General features: G+C 39.8%; 1 protein-coding gene across 2 annotated transcripts in view; it reads right to left on the reverse strand.

Moving 5' to 3' along the window:
* The window catches only part of SLAIN2 (SLAIN family member 2), a 76,970-nt gene extending 57,517 nt beyond the window's left edge, over positions 1-19,453 (reverse strand). Inside the window, exon 1 of one of the 2 annotated variants that reach the window (XM_090266907.1) lies at positions 18,721-19,453. In XM_090266907.1, coding sequence (XP_090123033.1) covers positions 18,721-19,109 — 389 coding nt within the window. In that variant the 5' untranslated portion in view covers positions 19,110-19,453. The remainder of the gene's footprint in view (positions 1-18,720) is intronic. The other variant, XM_090266906.1, reaches the window with a different exon arrangement.
* Between the last annotated feature and the right edge of the window lie 2,214 nt (positions 19,454-21,667).

A 21,667-nucleotide genomic window follows, 5' to 3' on the forward strand; every position in this document is an offset into this window, starting at 1 on the left:
AAATCAAGCTGCATGGAAGTTCAGCGAACAAAGATATAAAGAAGAAATACGCATCCAGACAGGAACAACAGCTCTACCTAAGACACAGAAGCAAACACACACAGGAGACTTCTGGCCAAGATGGAGACCTAGACTGACACGCTCCATCTCCCTCCACAACTAAGAAGGAATACAACTATTACAAAACCAGAAATAACCAGAAGTTCCAGAAAATAAATAGAAGTCCAGCGTATGAAGTTATAAAGAAATGGTGCTCATCCAGATGGGTATGAGGGGTGAAGCCAGGGCGGAGAGGTCAAGCTGTGCTGGCAGCGGCGGGACAATGGTAAGCACAGACACCTGTATTTAAGGGGAGGTAAGAAGCGCCTGGGGAGCACCCCCAGGTGCAGACCAGACCCGTCAGCTTGTGATTTCAACGATGGGGAAGGCAGACCCCCATTGCCTCGGTCAGAGGGCGTGGGGACAGAGGAGGAGGCTCCCAGTTGCTCAGCAGAGAGTGAACAGCAGGAATCCATCTTGGATCCCCACCCCCACAGAAAACACCACAGCATGGTGAGAAGGGTCGCCTGGTTGTGAGGAGTGCACAGAGCTCCGCCCCCTATAGTGTAGGTTTGACAGTCCTGCCCAGGAAGCAAAGGTAAACACAAAACTGTCAGGATGGCAAAGATCATGATAGAGGTCCCGGTGACGCAGCTGACCAGACAGCAAATATCTAATCTAACGAAGCAGTAGACAGGAAATCTTTCTGAGACAGGGTTCAGAGCTTTGGTTATAAGAATGCTTACAGACCTAACAGCAGATCTTAAACAAGATGGGGAAGGAATAAAGGCTAGTCCTGCTGAAATGAACAAAAACACATATGAAACTAGTGGTGAGGGAAAGAAAACCAGGGATCAAATCAACAAATCGAAACATAGGGAAGGAACAAAGTCAACCAGTGCAGAAAGAGGAAACGAAAAGTGAGGAAAATGAGGAGAGGTTCAGAAACCTATGGGACAGCTATAAGCAGGCCAACATCTGAATCATAGGGTTGCCCAAAGGTGAAGAAGAACTAGAAATTGAAAAATTATGTGAGAATATAATGAAGCAGAACTTCCCTAACTTGGGGAAGGAAACAGTCTTACAAGTCAAGGAAGCACAGAGAGTGCCAAATAAACTGGACCCAGGGAGAACCACACCAAGACACATTATAATCAAAATGTCAAAAATTAAGCATGAAGAATCTTAAAAGCAGCAAGAGAGAAGAGAATTATGCACAAAGGGGACCCAATAAGACTATCAGCTGATTTCTCAAAAGAAACTCTGCAGGCAAGAAGGGACTGGCAAGAAATATTCAAAGTAATGAAAAGCAAAAACCTACAACCATGATTACTCTATCCAGCGAAGCTGTCATTCAGAATAGAAGGGCAGAGAAAGTGCTTCCAGGACAAAGTAAAGCTGAAGGGGTTCATCAGATCCAAACCACTGTTATATGAACTATTAAAGGGACTTGTTTAGTAGAAGGAGGATCAAAACTATGAACATTAAAATGAGAATTGTATCACAACAACCAACAACAGAAGCCAGGGAATCAAAACAAAGGCAAACTAAATAGGCAATGAGAGTGGGAAAAGAATTATAGGCACCGGGAACATTTTGGGGGGAGGTCAGCAGGGAGAGGGTAGGGGGGAAAGGGAGGGAGATGGTACAGGAATTAAGAAGCGTAGTAGGAGGGAGTGGGGTAGACAGGAAGGTATTGAGAAGAACTATATGCACAACCAATGGGCATGGATTAAGGGGGGGTGGACCACTGGCGGGAGTGGGGTCAATGGGTGGAGGGCAACAAAGGGAAAAGAAATTAGGACAATTGTAACAGTATAATCAATAAAGCATAATAAAAAAAAAAGGAATATCTTGCATATATTTTATGCCCCACCTCTCCCCCAAAGAAAACTACCTGGCACGTAGTAGAAAAGGAATCTGATATTGCAGCATGAAGGATTCACAAAAGAGCTGTGCATTTCTACCTGAAAAATTATAACCATGGAAATTCTAGTTATTCTCTATTGTACCACTTGGTTAACCCAGTTTTAAGATCAGAACTAAATTTTCCTGTTTTAATTTATATCTATTCTATCTTATTTGTTCCTTTCAAAATACCCTTAAGAACTAACCAGGATGTCACTTAAGTGACAGTAATGAAACTATTCCTGTATAAGAGGCAAAATTTAACCTATTCTCCAGTTCCTCAAACTTTCTTCTCTTTCCCACCAGTTTTTTTATATCACTTATTAAAGTTTAATTACACTTCAATGCAAATACACATTGTAAGTGTAAAAACTGAGCTTTCACTTCAAACATTTTCTATACCATATGATACAAGTAGATATTTGTTCCTACTATTTTATTCTATGTTTATAATTTTAAATCTGAAGTCTTTGTTTAATCATCAACTGTCATTTTTTTGGACACACGTGGTTTTCTAATAGTTCCAGACATAATCTTTCTCCTGGGTATTGGTCATAGAGCTCTAATTGCTTACTACATATAATTCCCCAAAATTGAATATCCTCAAAATAACTTAAAATAGTGTCATTATTTTTCTAGTCAACAAATGAAAATTCTTATGCTAGCCTGGACTGTTTTCTGTCCACATATTCAATCAAAACATCCTACCAATTCATGAGTGTCCTTCAAATCATCCCTTCCTTTTCATTTCCACTCCACTCCAGTCTGGACTCTCATTTCATCCAATAAACTCAACTGTTTTCCCCCTACCAGACTTTTCATCTTTCTATTTTATTTTCTACCCCCTACCACTTTGCTCTCTAAATAAAACACAGGTCAGCATAACATGTCTCACAGCTCAAAAACTCTGCCACTGGATATAGTCCCAGTTTAACTTCCAAGATCTCATGCTATTCGATCCAAAAAGACATCCTCTGATCTCTCCCAAGTACTCCAGCACAAAACCCTTTTGTCCAGCCAAAATGATCAAATAAATATCCACTTTATGCGTCACGGACAGTTTAACTACAGATGTCTTTGTTCATAGTTGTTTTTACGCGAGGGGCGGGGGCGGGGGAGAAATTCATTTACATTTTACTTGTCTAATCCAAGTCTTACTTCAAGACCAATTCAAGACCTACCTTTTGCATAAGGCTTTCCAAATGCCAGTTATGACTACTCCTCACCATCATAACATAGTGCTCCACTTATTGTATTGTGTTGGCCAAAAAGTTCATTTAGCTTTTTCCATATGGTAGTGCTTATGTCTTTAACTTTTTCAAAACAATTTTTAGATTGTATTGTGACAGCTGTCATATCAGCATGCATTTTTTAAAAAAACTTATCAAAGTTGGTGAATTTTTGTGCAGTCATCTTAATATTGAAGATAGAAGAAAATAACACATTTTCAACGTATTATGCATTATTATTTCAAGAAAGGTAAAAATGCGCGCCCTGGCTGCTGTGGCTCAGTGGATTGAGCATCGGCCTGCGAGCCAAGTGTTGCTGGTTCGATTCCCAGTCAGGTCACATGACTAGGTTGCATGTCAGGTCTCCAGTTGGGGCGCGAGTGAGAGGCAACCACACAGTGATGTTTCTCTCCCTCTCTCCTTTCCCCTCTAAAAAATAAAATAAAATAAACAAATAAATAAATTAAAAAAAAAAAAAAAGAAAGGTAAAAACGCAACTGAAAGGCAAAAAAAAGATTTGTGCGGTGTATGGAGAAGGTGCTGTGACTGGTCGAATGTGTCAAAAGTAGTTTGCCAAGTTTCTTGGTACTACTGATATTCTGGTCAAATAAGTTGTTCTGTGGGGCTGTCTTATTCTTTGGAAGATGTTTAGCAGCACTCCCAGCCTCTACTCACTAGAAGCCAATAGCGGGAGAAATCCAACATACTCAAAATATCCAAATCAATGATATTATTGGTGAGAATGAAAAATGTGTCTTTTATCTTACACAAAAAACTAAATGGATTTTTTGGCCAACCCGTTAGGTATTTACTAAGTGTTTGATTACTCCGAGGGTGACCATTCATCCCAGTTTGCCCAGGAAGTCCTAACTTAATAAGCCTGTTGTTTTGGCATCCCAGCACTCCTTTGAATCATAACCACTTTATTTTTTCCTAATTTTCAGAACATTACAATTTTATGATTTAGAAATGTATATGGAGCAAAGTTACATGAATATGATACTTATTCCTGCAATACAGCACTAAGTAGTTCTGGTTAAGTTTGACACCTTACTGTAAGTATGCTTTAAGGCAATACTTGGGGTGATTTAGCCCCAGGGAACATCTAGCAATGTATAGACATTTTTGTTTGGCCAGGGATAAGGCTAGACATCCTTTGTTGTAGGATAGCCCCTACAATAAAGAATTATCTGGCCCAAAATGTCAATATCCTCTTATAAGAAAGTTAATAAGATAAAAACAATATTTTTAAAAATGTGAATGTTTTATAAGAACTAAACAAACCTGATCTTTAATCATTTAGCTTGATATGATGGTTTTCATGCAATCAATTATAAGCAGCTGGGATGAAATGGAAAGAAGATTGCTATGGACTCAATACTTTGGTCTGAATTCCAGTTTTGCCACATGCTTCAGAGTACAAAAGGTTTGTAAAGCTCAGGAATTCGGTTTTCTAACCCATAAAGGTAACTGAGCCTTCTGTTCCCCCCTACATACTATTGCCACACTAACCTTTCCAAAACACTGTTTTGTTAAGAATATTGGAACACTCAAAAAATCTCCTAGATTTCACAGGTCATCCACAGTATGGTTTCCAATGCAATGATTCATCTTTATTTCTCGCTTGTTCCCCAGCAAACTTCACTTAAGTATCTTCATAGACTTTCTCTTTACCTTACTCAAATTCAGTTTTTCCTAAGCTTTCTGATTCTGATAGTAGAGCAAGAAATACCCTTCCATATGTACCTAAATCTTAAGTATCAACTGTCACATTCAAGTCCACATAAACTCTTCTTTTATGAACTCTCATAGTTGGTTTTAGAGGACCAAATTCTGTGCTTATTCTGTCTCCAATCTAAACTCAAAGAACCTTCAAAGCTTACAGGCTTAGTATAAAGCTCTACTTAGTCATTTAAAGAAATATATACATAGCAGCTACCGCTGGCCAGGCATGGAGCTAGACAGGAATTCAAAGATGAATTACAGCAAAACTAGATTATTTATACCTCACATAGATAGGGCTGGTTGTTAGCTTCTCTCATTCATAGGCTACCATGGAGTCCTACCATTGAGATTGATAGTACCTGTTCATCAAATGCCAAACCTCTAAATTCAGGTTTCTAGGAATCATAGTTTTGGGGTTTTTTTTTTTTTTTTTTAAATCATCACCTTAGGACATGCTTATTGATTTTAGCGACAGTGGAAGGGAGGGAGAGAAAGAAGGAGAGAAACATCAATATGAAAGAGAAACATCAATCAGATGCCTCTTGTACATGTCTCGACCAGGGACCAAATATGCAACCTAAGCATGTGCCCTGACTGGGAATTGAACTTGCAATCCTTTGGCCTATGAGATGACACTCCAAGTGAGCCACACTGGCCAGAGCAGATTCATAAGGTCTTTAAAATTTTGTTTCTTAACACTCTCCAGATCCGCCCTAGCTAAGAACAACCAAAATAGCAAATAAAAATTTCACTATGACAAGTCATTGCAAGACTCATTATCTCCTCTCTTAGAGGGTAAATTAGTGGCTCCATTCAAAAGATATTCATATCTTAAAATTACTAAATTAAAGTACTCTTTCTATATCTACTAAATAGTTATTAAGACATACAATGTGATCTCATTATAATGATACAATACAGTACTAATTAGGCATGAAATGCTTACTTAAAAACCACCTCACTGCCCTGGCTGGTGTGGTGGCTCAGCGGACTGAGTGCTGGCCTGTGAACGAAAAGGCTGCCAGTTTGATTCACTCAGGGCATATGCCTCGGTTGCAGGCCAGGTCCCCAGCTTCGGGAGTGCAAGAGATAACCAATCAATGTATCTCTCGCACATCAATGTTTCTCTCCCTCTTTCCCTCTCTCTAAAATAAATAAGTAAAATCTTAAAAAAAAAAAAAAAAAAAAAAAAACCGCCTCATTAACTTGATAGCATCTATTAAATTGCATTCTCCAAGCTTATCAGACTCACAGGTCACTTACAGACTTGGCCTGGCCAACCCCTGCTCCTTATTCAAACCTTTCAAACAAAATCACCATAATAGCCACACATGGTTGGGTAACTTTTTTACTATCTCGAGGGAGATAATCAGAAGCTCTTGAAAGAAATAATGGGAAGGCAGTGTGTGGGAGGGGCTTCCTTCTAGTAAACTATAGAAGTGGGGGATAGTTTAAGCCATCTCATGACTTCCAAACCTCTAATTTTTAACTAGACATTACCTTATCTTTACAAACATTTTCACAAATTTCATGTCAGATATTATGGCACTGCATTATCTTGCTTCTATTATTTCTTTCATTCAAGCAGATACAATCACATTTTCTTCTCTTTTCTATAGTTTTTTAACACTCTTAGGAAATTTCAATTTTATTCCAGAATTTGAGCTTTTTCCCAGATCAAAGCAACTCTACAGTTTATATTTTTTGAACCACACCTAGTTTAAAGACCTAATTTAAAAGACTGACTTTTAAATAAGCTAGTTTGTTCCAAAGATGTCAATTTCCTCCATAATTTAGATTCCCAAAGATCCCAGAGAATGTGATTTTGAGTAAATGAAACTGACAAAATAAAAACTTATATTATTGAAAGCCTTAAAACATACATACTTTTACAAGTTCATTACTACAAGAAAACAGTCCATTACTGTAACTCAATTCATTTAATATACCACTTACTTAATTCTGCTATTATCTCCTTTTTAAAAATTAACCTAATTTAGAGTATAGGTATATTCCTAGCAGAGGGGTAAGGAGGCAAGGGTCTGGGTACGTGGCAGGAGAAGGGAAAAAGCCCTTTTGGAGTACCAGGGCGTCAGCACCAGCTTCTCTGGGTAGCCTGAAATAGGGATTTGCATACAGTGTAGCCTCCAAAGATGGGACTGAGTTTTTGAGCTGCCACATCAGTAACCCAAAAGGCTCATGGGATGTAAGCTATAGGGCTTTCAGGTTGTTTATCTGATGTTCTTGGAAAATAAAGAAGTTTCAGGGTTCTCCCCACAAAAGTAGGCTACATACTTTATTTAGGTAAATCTGATAAACTCAATAATATTTATACTTGTGGAAGTTCATTTTTAAAATACAAAGTTAAAAATGCACAATAGATCATAAGATCATACACATCAGCTGACTTGGGCACCAGTTCTATCAAAAACACATGTCTAAATTTCTTCACCTGTGATATATATATAACCTTACTACCACTAAGTAACAAGAAAAACATCAACAGCTTTTTAATGTATCATGTTTTATTAAGATCTCCATCTATGTGAACACATGGTAACAAAACTGATTTAAATCTCATCAACAGAATGTTTTAAGTCATAAAAGTAATTTGTATTCACAACAGAAAATTTAGAAATCACAAGATATAAATAAGTTTAAAACAAGGTACATCTATTATCTTACCACAGAAAGAGACATCACTATTTTGATGAATTTAGAAGTGATTTTTAACATCAGACACTGTATTTTCTTTTTTAATTCATCATGGGAGAGTAGATTCCATACTGCCATTATATAGAATATGTGCAAGGTTCCTTAACTGTAATTGGCATAAGGGTTGTACAAGTCATGCAAGAAATTTGGTCTCGTTATTTTACAGTTTCACCTCATTTCAACCTAATAGCATTGATAATCAGATTGATTAAATTTAATGCAATGTAACTAAACCTTACTACAAACAAGATACCATGAGCCTATTTAGAAACATAAAAATGAATATGATACTATTCCTCTGCTTAAATTGCTCACAACCTAGACTGACCAAAGTATAAGGTTGTTGTGTTACATAACTAAAAAAGGATAAATAGTGACAGGTAACACTGAAGAAGAAATAAACCAAGTGGGAAATTTAGAATTTCACAAAGGAGAGAAAAAAGGTGCTCTATGCAGAATGAACCTCAAAAACTAACATACATGAATATTCCTGAAGTTCTCTGGCAACAGCAAACAAATCTAGGAAAAAAGTGAATTGGGAGTGGACTGCTCAGTACTTTAAATATCTTGCTAACTCATTTTTATTCTCTAGACAAAAAAAATGACTTTTTCAAACACATCCTCAAGAGAAAAAGAACCTACCATTACTGAGGATACTCAGAGAAACATGCCAGAAATTTAGAAGAAAAACATCCATGATGCTTTCATTATTCAAGATTTCTGCCACATTTGTCTCCCAAATAGATGACAATATTTTAATCACAGTAAGAGTTTAAAAAAGAACAATTAGAAGTAACCTAATTCAACTTTTTATCTCTTTGTAACATCCCTTGCCAAAGAACCATTCAGCAGTCTTTACTACTAAAAGTTACTTATAACACATTTTAAAGGCAGTTCATACTATCTTGGAACAATTCTATTACAAAATTCTTTCTTACATTAAATAAAAATTTGCCTGCTTCTAATTTATATCTATTGTTCTAGTAATAATTTCCAGGGTTATATAGAATTAGTTTTAATATTATTTTACCAACTATGTGGCCCTTCTTGGCCAAATTCCATTTTTTAACAACTCAAAAAACCTTAATTATGATGTTTCTCAGTGTTTCCAACACTGCGCTACTCAGACACAGGGGCTCCAAATATTTGTTCCATTAGCGAAAAAAATTAAAACCATGTTAGAATCACCGGAAAACTACTGCCAAGAAAGGCATAAAACTCTCCTCTAGATGTAACTTCTGATTTACTTAAAACACATACACACACACACACACACCATGTTACTTTAGAGTAACACCTCCTTGGTACAGAACAGTCTAGAATAAAAACCTCAAGATATTAATCAGTGAATGACTGCTGTTCATAAGTGATAATAATTATATAAATTAACCTGCTTTATTAACCTAGGTTTATCATATTAAACTGCAGGCAAATTTTACCAATGGCCCCCTACAAAAAGCATACATAAAACAAAGAGGTCATGTAATAAAGTCCATTCTCAGTGAAGTGAAAGGCTATTGAGTGATAAAACACAGTGAATAAAAATCACATACCTATATATTTTTAGGTTGGGGACATTTATCAATAAAATTTACTGATGATAAATCAGTCTGAGTTTAAGTATCTTCATAAACTTAAGAGAAAATTGACTTAAAGGAAAATGGACTTAACATAATATGAGGAAATTCTGAAATCTCTAATCTCAAAAACGGTTAAGAAATAATTACCTGCCTTGGCCATCTTGGATATCAAACAGCTTAAAGACAAAAGGCATGACCACCTGATCTCAGTCTATTTCTAACTTCCTTTTCTGTAATTCTGTGTTCTGCAAGTTTTTAGGGGCCCTACAAAGAGCCTGGCAACTCATATCAATTTTCCCTAACATCTCTATTCTCAATCTGTTGTCTCCACTACAGATATAGGGGTTGTAAGGAATAATGGATCTCTTAAAGATAAGAAAAAGGAAAAAAACAATAAAGCCACAAACTTCTGGATAACAAGACTAATTTTAACTAACAAACACTGCTTAGGTAATACAATTTGTACAAATACGTAAGCAATATTAAAACTCTCATCTACAACAGTGTAACAGAATAAATAATCTAAAACTCATTTAGAAAAGTATTTCACACATATACCTCCTTTAGGCCTACATGTAAATTCCTTTCCAACTAGCACAATTCACAATAGGATAGAAAAAACAAGTCTTGAAGAGATGGAGAAATCAGTTCCTAACCCTACCTCTCAACAATGGATGTTTTAAATAGCAATGTAGAGATTTTAATGTATTACATCATTTGTTCGTTCTTTTATATGAGGTTTTTGAAAAATTCTAATAAAAACTATAAAAAGGATCCTTTCTTTGAGATCCAGGACTCTTTCCTTCCCCAGTAAAGGTATATTTGTTTTAGATAAATTCAATGAAGAAAATGTGGATTTCTGAAAAATTAGATTGATATTACCTTGTTTTACAAAAATGTGGCAGTTTAAGACTATAAGTACATGGATCAAAGTACAGAGAATGTTAAATTATTTTAAGTGTACAAACAAGTGTGGACCCTGAGAAGATGCAAATGATTAGAACCCTGAGAAGGAATTTATCTACTAAGGTTATCTCCCTATGGTTAACCGAGACCCCGAACTTTATGAATAAGAGTCAAGCAGCCATTTGCTGACAGTGACTCCTCACACACTCTGTGTAATGGGAAGAACTACCAGTTAGCTGGTGACAGCGTTTCGGGAGGCAATGCTATGTGAAAAAGCGAAGATTGCTGCATGCTGACGTCCTGCAAGATACGTCTGGAACAAGTGCTGAAAGTGATTTGTTTACGGCTAGTAGGGAGTGGTGTGATAAGTTTAAGAAAAGAAGTGGCATTCCTAGTGTAGTGAGGCACGGAGAGGCTGCCAGTGCTAACAAAGCAGGTGCTGATAACTTATGACAGAATTTCAAGAATACGTAGAGGCTGAGGGATTTGTTCTGCAGGAAGTGTTTAATTGTGATGACAGAGGCCTCTTCTGCAAGAAAATGCCAAAGAGAACATACATCACACAGGAGGAGAAGCCATTTCTAGGACACAAGCTGATGTTACTACTGTGTGGAAATGCAAGTGGGAACTTTAAACTGAACCCTCTATTGGTTTACCATTCTGAAAACCTGGGAGTTTTCAAGCAAAATAATGTCATGACAAGTTGATTGCGATGTGGGGGGCTACCGGCAAAGCTTGGGTAACCAGGCAATCTTTTATTGAGTGGATTCATGAAGTGTTTGCCCCAAGTGTGAAGAAATTCCTCTGGGAAAAACAACTGCCAGTCAGGGCACTTCTCCTAACGGACAAGGCTCCTGCCCTCCCTCCAGGTGTGGAGGCCGAGCTGGTGGAGGAGCACTGATTCATTGTGGTCAGGTTCTTGCCACCTACAGCCCATCCCATGGACCAGCAGGTCATTTCTAATTTTAAAAAACTCTACACAAGGGCACTGTTTCAGAGGTGTTTTGAAGTGACCTCTGAAACTAACTGAACATCCAGGGAGTTCTGGAAGGAACATTTTACTACCCTCACTTGCTTCAGGCACACAGACAAACAAAGCATGGGGGAAGTGTCTTCCAGGACCACGCAGCCAGCCTGGAAGAAGTTGTGGCCTGAGTCTGGGGCTGAGACTTCGAGGGCTTTGAGGATGAGCCTGTGCCTGCTGCGGAGGATTGTGTGTCTCTGGGCAAGTCCTTGGGCTTGGAAGTGGATGGCGGTGATGTGGAGGAGTAGGTGGAGGACCACCACACCGAGCTGACCCCACGAGGAACTTGAAGTCCTTCAGAGGGGGCAGCCACAGACAGCAGCTGAGGGGCTCTCTTCAGAGGAGGCGGAGGGGAAGGAGGATATTCCTACTTCACTAATCAAGGAAATGCTTGGGGAAGGGGGAGAAATGCAAAGTTCTATTGAGAAATATAACCCTGACAAAGAAGTAGCAAACCTTGCATTAAACTGGTTCAATGACAATGCAGTGTTTTACTTCAGGCGAGTGTTAAAACACAGGCAAAACCAACATCACTGGATATGTTTTTAGTGAAACAGAGGCCCAGAGAGCCTGAAGCAAGTTCTACTGGAGCTAAGAGGCAAAAGAGAGAAAGAATCCCCAAAGAACTGCTACCTGACTTTTACGGAAGGGGACTTCCCTTCCAAATAGTAACATCCTTCCATCCCTCCTCTCCATATTCCGTCATCAATATCTCTCAACATTAAAGGTAAGTTCCAGTGTGTGCGTAAACTTTATTTTTATTGTACATGTCATTTCTTTTTTGTTAAATTTTCATTTACATTTCATGTCCTTTTTGTTTTTAAAGCATTTATTTATAGATTAAACAGTACATTAGATGCATATTGTATATAAGAAGGGTTAAAAAAAGGAATCATTTGGGGATCTAGAATGGATTAATTCAATTTATATTATTTCTAATGGGGAAAAAATGATTCGGTTTGAACAAATCATTTCTTCAACAGCCTTCTGGAGCAAATTAAGTTTGAGAACCAAGGTGCATTTGATCCAGCAATTTCACTTCTGGGCATATACCCAAAAGTGAAAGCAAGGACTTGTGTACAGATATTTGTATGCCCATGTTCACAGTGGCATTATTCACAAGGGACAGAAGCAATCCAAGTGTCCATCAACGAATGAATGGATAAAGAAAATGTGACAGATACAGACACACAGACACACACACACACACAATGGAATATATTATTCAGTCTTTAAAAAGGAAACCTTGTCATATGCTACAACATGGATGAAACTTGAGGACATTATGCTAAGTGAGTCACAGAAATACAAATACTACATGATTCCACTTATGAGGTACCTAGAGTAGTCAAACTCAGAAACAAAGCAGAATTGTGGTTGCCAGGAGCTGGGGGTGGGGCCAGTAGGGGAGGTAAGGAGTTGGTGTTCTGTGAGGATAACATTTCAGTTTGCAGGATGGAAGGGTTCTGGGGATCTGTTGTACTACAATATGAATGCGGCTGACAACATGAACTACACACTTGGGAGGCTGAATTTTATGAAGTTTTTTTGTCATAAAAAACAAATTCCATATTTTAATATAAACATATACATCATATAAGCTTAGGTGTGGGAACAGAAAGATTTAAGAATAAAATTGAACTCTTACCTCACATTATATTAAAAAATCAAAATGGATCAAAGCAAATTTTGGCAAGCATTTGAAAAATAAAAGTGCTGTTTTCTCTTGCCCATTGAGGAGTATGGAAAAAAAAAAATGAAAAGAAGGAAGGAAAGGAATTCTGAGGCATGCTGCAACATAATGAATCTTGAAGACATTGTAGTAAAAAAACCAGTCACAAAGCACAAATATTGTTTGATTCCACATATCTGAGTTACCTGAAGTAGTCAAATAAGACACAAAAAGTAGAATGGCAGTTGTCACAGAGTGGGGAGGGCGGGGTAGGTATTGTTCAACGGTGTGCAGTTTTAATTTTGGAATCGAAGTTCTGGAGGTGTACGGCTGCACAGCAATATGAATGGGCTTAATGTCACTGAACTGTATGTACACTTAAAAATGGTTAACATGGTAAATTTGATATTATGTATATGATACTTTGCCTTGATAAAATAGATCAAAGACCTAAATGTAAGAGCTAAAGCTATAAACCTCTTAGAAAAAAACACAGGAGTGAATCTCATGAACTAGGATTAGGAGTGAATCTCATGAACTAGGATTAGGCAGAGGTTTCTTAGATATGACACTGAAAGCACAAGCAACAAAAGAAAAAATAGGTAAACTGGACTTCATAATATCAAAAACTTTATGCTTCCAAGCACCTCTTCAAGAAATTGGAAAAAAAAAAAAAAGGCACAACATACACAATAGGACAAAATATTTGTAAATCATCACTCTCACAAGGGCTTAGTATTCAGAATACACAATGAACTCTTACAACCTAAAATAAAGAAACTTAGTTAGAAAATGGGCAAATGGCTTATGCTAACATTTCTCTAAAGAAGACATACAAATGGTCAGTAAGTACATTAAAAGATGCTAGACATCATTAGTCATTAGGCAAATGGAATCACAGTGAGATACCAGCAGATGGGTATACAACAAAAAAGATATACAATAACAAGTGCTGGTGAGGATATGCAGGAATTGGAACACCTGTACAATGTGTTGCTGGTGAGAGGTAAAATGGCATAGCCATTGTGGAAAATAGTTTGGCAGTTTCTCAAAAAGTTAAACATAGAGTGACCATTTTATCTAGTATTTCCACTTACAGGTATGTACACAAGAAAAATGAAAACATATCCATATAAAATCTTATAAATATTCATAGCAGCATTTTTTATAATAGTCCAAAGGTGGAAACAACCCAAATGCCCAACAACTGATGAATGGATAAACAAAATGGGTTAATATTATTCAGACATAAATGGCAATAAAAAAAGAATGTTATGATACACACTATAATATGGATGATCGTTGAAAACATTATACTAAATCAGCAATTTTCAACTGATGTGCTCCAAGAACATTTTTTAATTAAAAAAATTTATTTATTTTTTTAGAGAGAGGAGAAGGGAGGAAGAAGAGAGGGAAACATTGATGTGAGAGAGAAACATCAACTGGTGGCCTCTCACACTGGTGGCCTCTCACACTCACCCCAACTGGGGACCAAAACCACAACTGAGGCATGTACCCTGCCCAGGAATCGAACAGGCGACTTTCCACATTGAGGAAGGACGCCCAATCAACTGAGCCACACCAGTCAGGGCACTGCAAGAATTTTTAAAACATGCAATACCTCTCTGACCAGTTAGCTCAGTTGGTTATTGTCGTCCCTACACATCAAGGTTGTGGGTTTGATTCTCCGTCAGGGCACATACAAGAGTCAACCAATGAATGCATATATAAGTGGAGTAACAAATCCCTGTTCCTCTCTGCGTCTCTCGGTCTCTGTCTCTAATCTGTCTCTCTCCCCCTCCCTTCCTCTCTCTCTCTCTCTCTCTAAAATCAACACATTAAAAAAAATTGGAATAAAACAAGCAATAGCCGACTAGTCAGGGGCACTGACCTCTTTTCCCTTACACTGTCAAATAAAAAAATGACAACAGTCAGGACAGCAACAGCCATCCGGTGTGAATGAGTCAAAATTATGCCTATTTTTTGCTCATATTGGCAAAAAATATTATTTGTGTGTGCCACAGAATTTTAGTAATTAGTTTATGTGTGTCATGAAGTGAAAAAGGTTGAAAATCACTGCACTAAATGAAACAAGCCAGATAGAAAAGCCACATATATGATTTTATTTATCTGAGATGAGCAGAAGAGGCAATTCCATTGACACAGAAAGTAGATAAGTAGAGCTGGGGTCTGGGGGAAAGTGACTGATAACGAGATGGAGTTTTTGTGAGAATGATGAAAATGTTTTGAATCAGAGTGGTATAACAGTTGCACAACTTTATGAATATACTAAAAACCTGTAAATTACACTTTAAATATGTAAATGTTATTGTGTGTGAATTTTATCTCAACAAATAAAAACTTGAGAAAAAAATTACATTAAGAGTATTAGTACAAAAAGACTGGAGCAAAATATGCAATGATACTAACTGACAAAGAGTTGGCAGAAATATTCTTTAGCTTCTGCTTTTCTGCCAATAGTTTGTTCAAATAGACAGACCAAATAAACATTCTTCAAAGGCAACTGAAGTTAAATTGAGGCAAGGTGATAGATAGTAAGACTGGAAAAGGTTTAGGCCTACCCTTTTAAATAATGGAACTAAAATACTATCAATCTGGAATATCACTACAGGATACAGAGGTTACTGACACTACAAGCTCATATTAAGAGTAAGTAACAGAATTTAAAACTGTTAATGAAATACGTGGTTTCAAAATAACAGCATTTAGCTCAAGCAATTATATCCACCACACACTGTCTGGCCAAGTATCACCTAACATGCTGAGTGCAGTTCTGGGGAGAAGGCATTAAGAGGATCATCACAATAGTCCTCAAATGTTTTAAGGAGTCAATCATGTGGAAGAGGGATTATACTTGGAAAAAGCAAAAAATAGTGGGAACAGCACAGGCTTTAATGTCATAAAGACCTGGTTTCAAATCCCGAGTCTTAATCATTCACTGTGTTTCACTTGATGATGCTTAAAAGAGAGATTAAATTTCCTTACCTAGATAATGATACCTACCTCATAAATGGATAAAAATTAAATGCAATTAAGTGCAAAAATGTTTATAAGCTACCTGGCATAGCCTGACACACTGTGATACACAATGACGTTAGCTCCTTTCTCTAAATTTTTCATAGTTGTTCTAGAATAGTGTTTTTCAAACTTAAGAATTACAATCCATTAATGGGTCACAAAATAAGCTTAGTTGCTTGTAACCAGCATTTTTTCCCAAAGAAACAGAACAGAAAATATTAGAGGGTACCACCTGTACTCAAAGTAACTGTAGCTGTATTAAACTTTTGTTCATATTCATATACATGTGTGTACTAGCCTATGATGTAAAATGTATTTCTTGTCACGAAGCTGGAGCAAAGAAAAAAAAAAAGGTTGTAAAAGCACTACTCTAGAGCGCTGTTTTCTAAGTATGTTCTATAGATACCAGCTCTTTAGGAGCTCAGGTAAGTTTAGGAAACCATAACATTTACAGATTTACTATATTCAACTCACATTAGCATATCAAAAAGTCCAGCCTGAAAAAAACCTGTTTATTTTTGTTGAACTTTGATTATTTCATATATATTTGACCTCAGACCCACCACCATTTTTTCACACAGTATCTACTGATACATTCAGAACTGGCATTACATGGCATACACTTGGAGGAAAAACATTCACTTACATGAAAAAGAAGGTACAATGGGTGTGTTACAGAAAGTAGATTTCTAGCTTACTAAGAAAAAACACTTGACTCTTTGAATCTTCCTCCCCGTGCCACTAATACCCCCGCCTTCAACTTATACTCCAAACACATAACCCAAAGCTCTTTAAATATATTTATCAAGCATTCAATTCACACAATTTTTTTCAGAAAGTATAGGATACCCACACTATCAAGAAATGTAGCCAGGATCAAAGCAGTAGCAGGAACCACCCAGTTGAAAGAAACTTTTAGCATAGTATTTAAGGTTTGCTTTACCTCAATAGACCCTATACTCAGAAACCAAAGCTGCAAGACTTAATCAGCTTCTGCAAGTGGAGTCAATGTGTTCTAATAATACATAATCTAAAATGGGCTGATGAGTGCAGCTAATCTTCATTATTAGAGCATCACTATCATCACTTGGAAGAGGCATGTGATGATATTTAGATGATTCTGGGTTTTCTTAAAGTACATACATACCCAAGATTCCTTTGGGAGGATGTGATTTCACACTAATATGAAAAAACTGTCAACATCATAGTCAATTCTAATAATATTTCTTATCACTTGACAATAAAATAAAGGCTTGACATCATCTATTCAAGAGTACCTCTGTGATTCAACCCTTCCAAATTAGGCGTTCCAAGTATCTCTGACTCTGCTCAAGCAGTTGTCAGAGCATAAAATTCCCTTCCCACTCTCCCTCCCTCTAATGCCCTCTCTCATCCTTAAAGTTTGCCTCGGCTACTTAGGACTATTATTTTCTTCTCAACTTCTGAGCACTCTCTGAGCTTTTTGTTTCTATCACTCTTTTTGGCAATTCACTGCATATGCCGAGGTTATTTAACTGCATAAAACTTGGATCCCAAACAGCCTGTAACTGCCTGAATGAAAAGGTATCTATCAACTTTTAAGAATCTTTAGTTTCCCACAACATCTAAGATCTTGAAACTTTTCCTTGATTTAAATAACTAGGCTTAAGAGTAAGAGCAGCTAGTCTTGGAGAGTTGACTATATGTCAGACCTAGAGCTAAAGGGAAACACGGATTATTTCAATCTTCACAATTCCTTAGAGTTAAGAACTATTATTTTCTCCATCAAACAGAGGAAGAACATGAGGCTCACCGTAACTTGCCCAAGGTCATACAACCAGTAAGCGGCAGAGCCAGGGCCTGAATCCAGGCAAAGCTCTTAACCACCTCAGCACCCTGTCAAGTTCCAGTCCTGCGATACCAGAGTCCATGAAGGACTTCCATTTCACTAACTTATGTTTCCATTAAAACAAAGAGTAGAAACGTTTTAGCCCAAAAGTAAAACTCTGTAACAGGGTACATGAAGAGAAAGAATTTCCCAGAGACAGCTTTATGCGGCTACAATAAAATATGAGGGAAACTCCCTCCCATGTCCTTTCTATTTATGGAAGTGATATTACGGTGTGGGTCACAATTTTATCAAGAAGTTGGCTTACGAAAACACAGCGCTGGCTTTCCAAGAGCCCTATTTAAAAATGGAAAGACGGATGGGATAACTGTCCAGCTCCAGACCCAGTTCTTGTTTAAGAAATAAGAGCCAGGGCTCGTGTTCCACGCTGGCCTCGTACACAAAGCAGCACCGCGCTCTGCCCTCTTCACACAAAGCGAGCTTTACCCCGCTACCCAAGGGGAATGCGGGTTCACACGGCCCCCCCGTCGCCGCCAGAAACGTGCCCACCTCCCACGCGTCCAGAATACCGACGACTGCACGGACCGAGTCCACTAGGGTCCGCTCCCTGCTCCCGGTGACACCGCATCAAGCAGACCCCTCCCCGACCCACAAAATGCCCAGGACACCACCCCAAACCCAGTAGGTATTTCATGTCACACAAAGCAGGGTCCCTTCCTACAAGCAGATTCCCACCTCCGACTCCTCCCACGACGAGCAGCCCTTCCCAGGCTGTGCCAGTCCCGAGCCCCCGACGGGATCCCAACGCCGGAGGGTCCACCACCCAGAGGAGAACTAGCTGCTGAACCCTTTCCTCTCGCACGCCTCGAACCCCGCGTCCAGCTGACCTTTCCCCAGCCAAAGCGAGAAAGCCACGAGTGCCCGTCGGGGCGCGGAGCCAGCTCCACAAAGCGAGGTGTCCCGCCAAGTGCCCTACCCGGGGGACCCTCGGAGGACGCTCTCCGCCCCCGGGTTCGTCCCCGCCCAGCCCCGGCCCGGCGCCCCGCGCTCACCAGCTCTCCTCCTCCTCCTCCCAGCCTGACAGGCGCTCCAGCTCCTCGGGCCGCAGCGGCTCCACCTCGTCCAGCAAGCCGCCCTCGCCTGCAGCCAGCAGGGAGGTGGCGTCCCGCAGCTCCTCGCTACTCGTCCGCCTGGGGCCCGACCCGGCCCCTCCGCTCGCCTTGACGCTGAGGCCCAAGGGGAAGCCCCGAGGGGACACCGAGCCGGAGGAGGGAGTGGACGCGCCTCCTCGAACCGGGCTGCCGGGCCCGAGGGAGCCGGCGCTCTGCACGGCCCCCGAGCGACTCCTCAGCTGTTCGTTCTGCTTCTCCAGCTTCTTGACTAGCTCCTGCAGCTTCCGCACCTCCTGGTCCGCGTTCACGTTGGAGTTAACGTCCTCCATCCCGGCCCCGCCGCCTCTGCCGCCCGCCACCCGCTCGGACACACAGCCACCGGGAAAGCGCCGGAGCAAAGGCGTCGCCGCCGTTGCCGCTCACTCTAGCCGAGGCGCCGGCATAGAGCAGGGCCAGGCCCCACCGCCAGCGTCCCCCCCAGCTCGGGTTCCTAAGTGCCGCTGGCCCCAGCCGACCCGCCTCATCTGCGCCGGCTCCAGGATTGGGGGAGGCGGCGCCAATATCCGGCCGCGGCCGCCATCTTCCCTCCGTCCCTCCGCCCCCCGCAGGCCGGCCCCGTCGGTGACCTCAGAGCGTCGAGGATGGACTCGGCCCGGGCGGGCGCTGTAAGAACCCGGTGGCGAGCTCGCGGTGGGGCGGTGACAGGGCGGGGATAGTGGGAGGGGCTTGTACCGGAAGGGGCGTGTCCGTGCCTTCGGCGGAGGTGGGTCGCTGCTGGGCTGGCTTGGAAGGGGCGTTCCCACCGCAGACAGGCAAGAGGGTAGGTAATCGACTCGCTCACTTCCGCCTATTGGTCCCGGCTTGGGGGTGTGTAGTGTATTCTCTACCCCCAAACGCCAGCGTGTGGGACCCGCTAGCGGATCCTGTCTTCCCTTCTTGCTGGTTCTCGGGTGGGCACTCAGCCGGGCCCCAAAGAAACAGTTTACTTTGTCTGTTTGTTCAGCAAATATTTATTCGATGCCTACTTGAAATAGGAGATTGTCTAACAGGAGCCTCGCAGACCATCTGTAACCCATCTCTGAAAACGAGAACACAGAATCCCAAAAGATTAAGAGAGATCTGAGGTCCAAATAATAACCGTAAATTGTTGAGTGCTTACTACGGGCCGGATTGTGCTAAGCAATTTAAAGGCATTATCTCGCCGAATAAAAAATAGTTTTCTCGACTTAAAAGAGGGGTATAGAAAACCGCTCCCCTCTGCTTGCCTTTGTCCGTGTGTAGATGCATCATCTGCTCTTTCGATCACTTTTGTTCCGAAAAACTTTGACATTGTCTTGACTTTTTAAAAAGTTGTGTATTAAAAGTACTTAATAATCATGTTAACGTATACCGATGAATGATGAGAGATATATGAATGTAAAAATTTGCCTTCAATGGCACCCGTTTGTAATGTGCACTACAGGCAGCAAAACAAAACGAAAAACCATTCCTTGTTTTGATCACTTTTATTCCTCTTCATATGTCAATTGTGTACTGCTTGGCTTGTGTTTGCAGATTTCCTCTAATTGCCTCCTCCACCCTTAGCTAATAATAATCCAGTCCCATTACACCTGGGTGTGGCCATGGTTTACTTGCGTCCCTTTAGCCTTTTTGTGCTGTATTTTCCTTGCCTGGAATATTTTACCTGCCAAATCTGATTTCTTAAAACCCATGTTCACCCATCCAGGAAACCTTTTCCTGACAATTCCACAAACATCTAGTTGTTCTGTTTACTCTAGCATTAGCTGATCAGTAGTTTTCAACAGCTATCTGCAGTTTTTAAAAATTTGCTTTTTTTTAAAAGAAATCTTTTTTTGTTTATTTTTGTCTGTATATTTGATGAAAAGGGACCATTCATTTTTGTTTTCCATGTCTAGTGTATTGTCTGAAACAGTGGATATTCAATACCAAGTTTATTGGAAGTTAGGTGGAATGTGAATTCTGACAGGTAAAGGACCAGATTAATGTTTATTCGTAGCAAAAAAAAAATGGCATTGAGTATTTTGAAAGTTTCCTGACTATAGAGTATTTCCCAGCTATGCACACCCAAAGGATGTCTTTGCTAGTACACAATCATTGTGAATTAATATACATCGTCTGTATAATGCACATCTAAATATCATTGCTGTCTCAGACTCATCTGAACTAGTTGCGGTGTTGAACATTGTGACTATTTCACATATAGCACTTTTTGCTTGCACTTAATTGTTTGTGAAATAGATTCCAAGTGGGCTGTTCCTGTACTGAGAACACTTCAGACATATTCCTTGAAAGGAATAGTTCTCATGACATTATGAGGTTAAACACTGATATTCCACGAGATAAGGAGAGTTTGGTGTGATGTGGAGAGATGCATTGAAAACCAGAAAGCCTGGTGGCAGATTCTAGCTGTACCACAAATAAGATGCTTGATCTAATCTCTGGTCCTTAAGCAGATCATGCTGGCTCTATATTCAAATATGTCTGAATACTTTCCAGCACCTCCACTACTACAACTCTAGTTCAATTTGCCTTTTCTTGTCTAGATTACTATGGCACTGTCTTAATGGGCTTTTCCACTCTGCTGCTTACAATCTGTGATGTACAGAGCAACCAGATGATCCTTTGTGGAAGTTAGAGCAGGTCACTTTCCTGCTAGGAATCTTCCATTTCCTTCCCAACAGACTTAAAATCCAGTCCTTTCCTTAGCCTGTAAGACTGGGTACTTAGCAACTTCTGCAAGTATCACATTGACTACCACTCTTTGCCTCCATCATTCTATTCCAGCCACACTAGCCTTCTTGATGTTCTTCAAACATGCCAAACATGTTTCTACTTTAGGAACTTTGAACTCTTGGTGTTCCCTCTG

Source organism: Furipterus horrens, unplaced genomic scaffold (assembly GCF_987537825.1).
Source record: "Furipterus horrens unplaced genomic scaffold, mFurHor1.1.pri manual_scaffold_2, whole genome shotgun sequence".
Lineage (NCBI taxonomy): Eukaryota > Metazoa > Chordata > Mammalia > Chiroptera > Furipteridae > Furipterus > Furipterus horrens.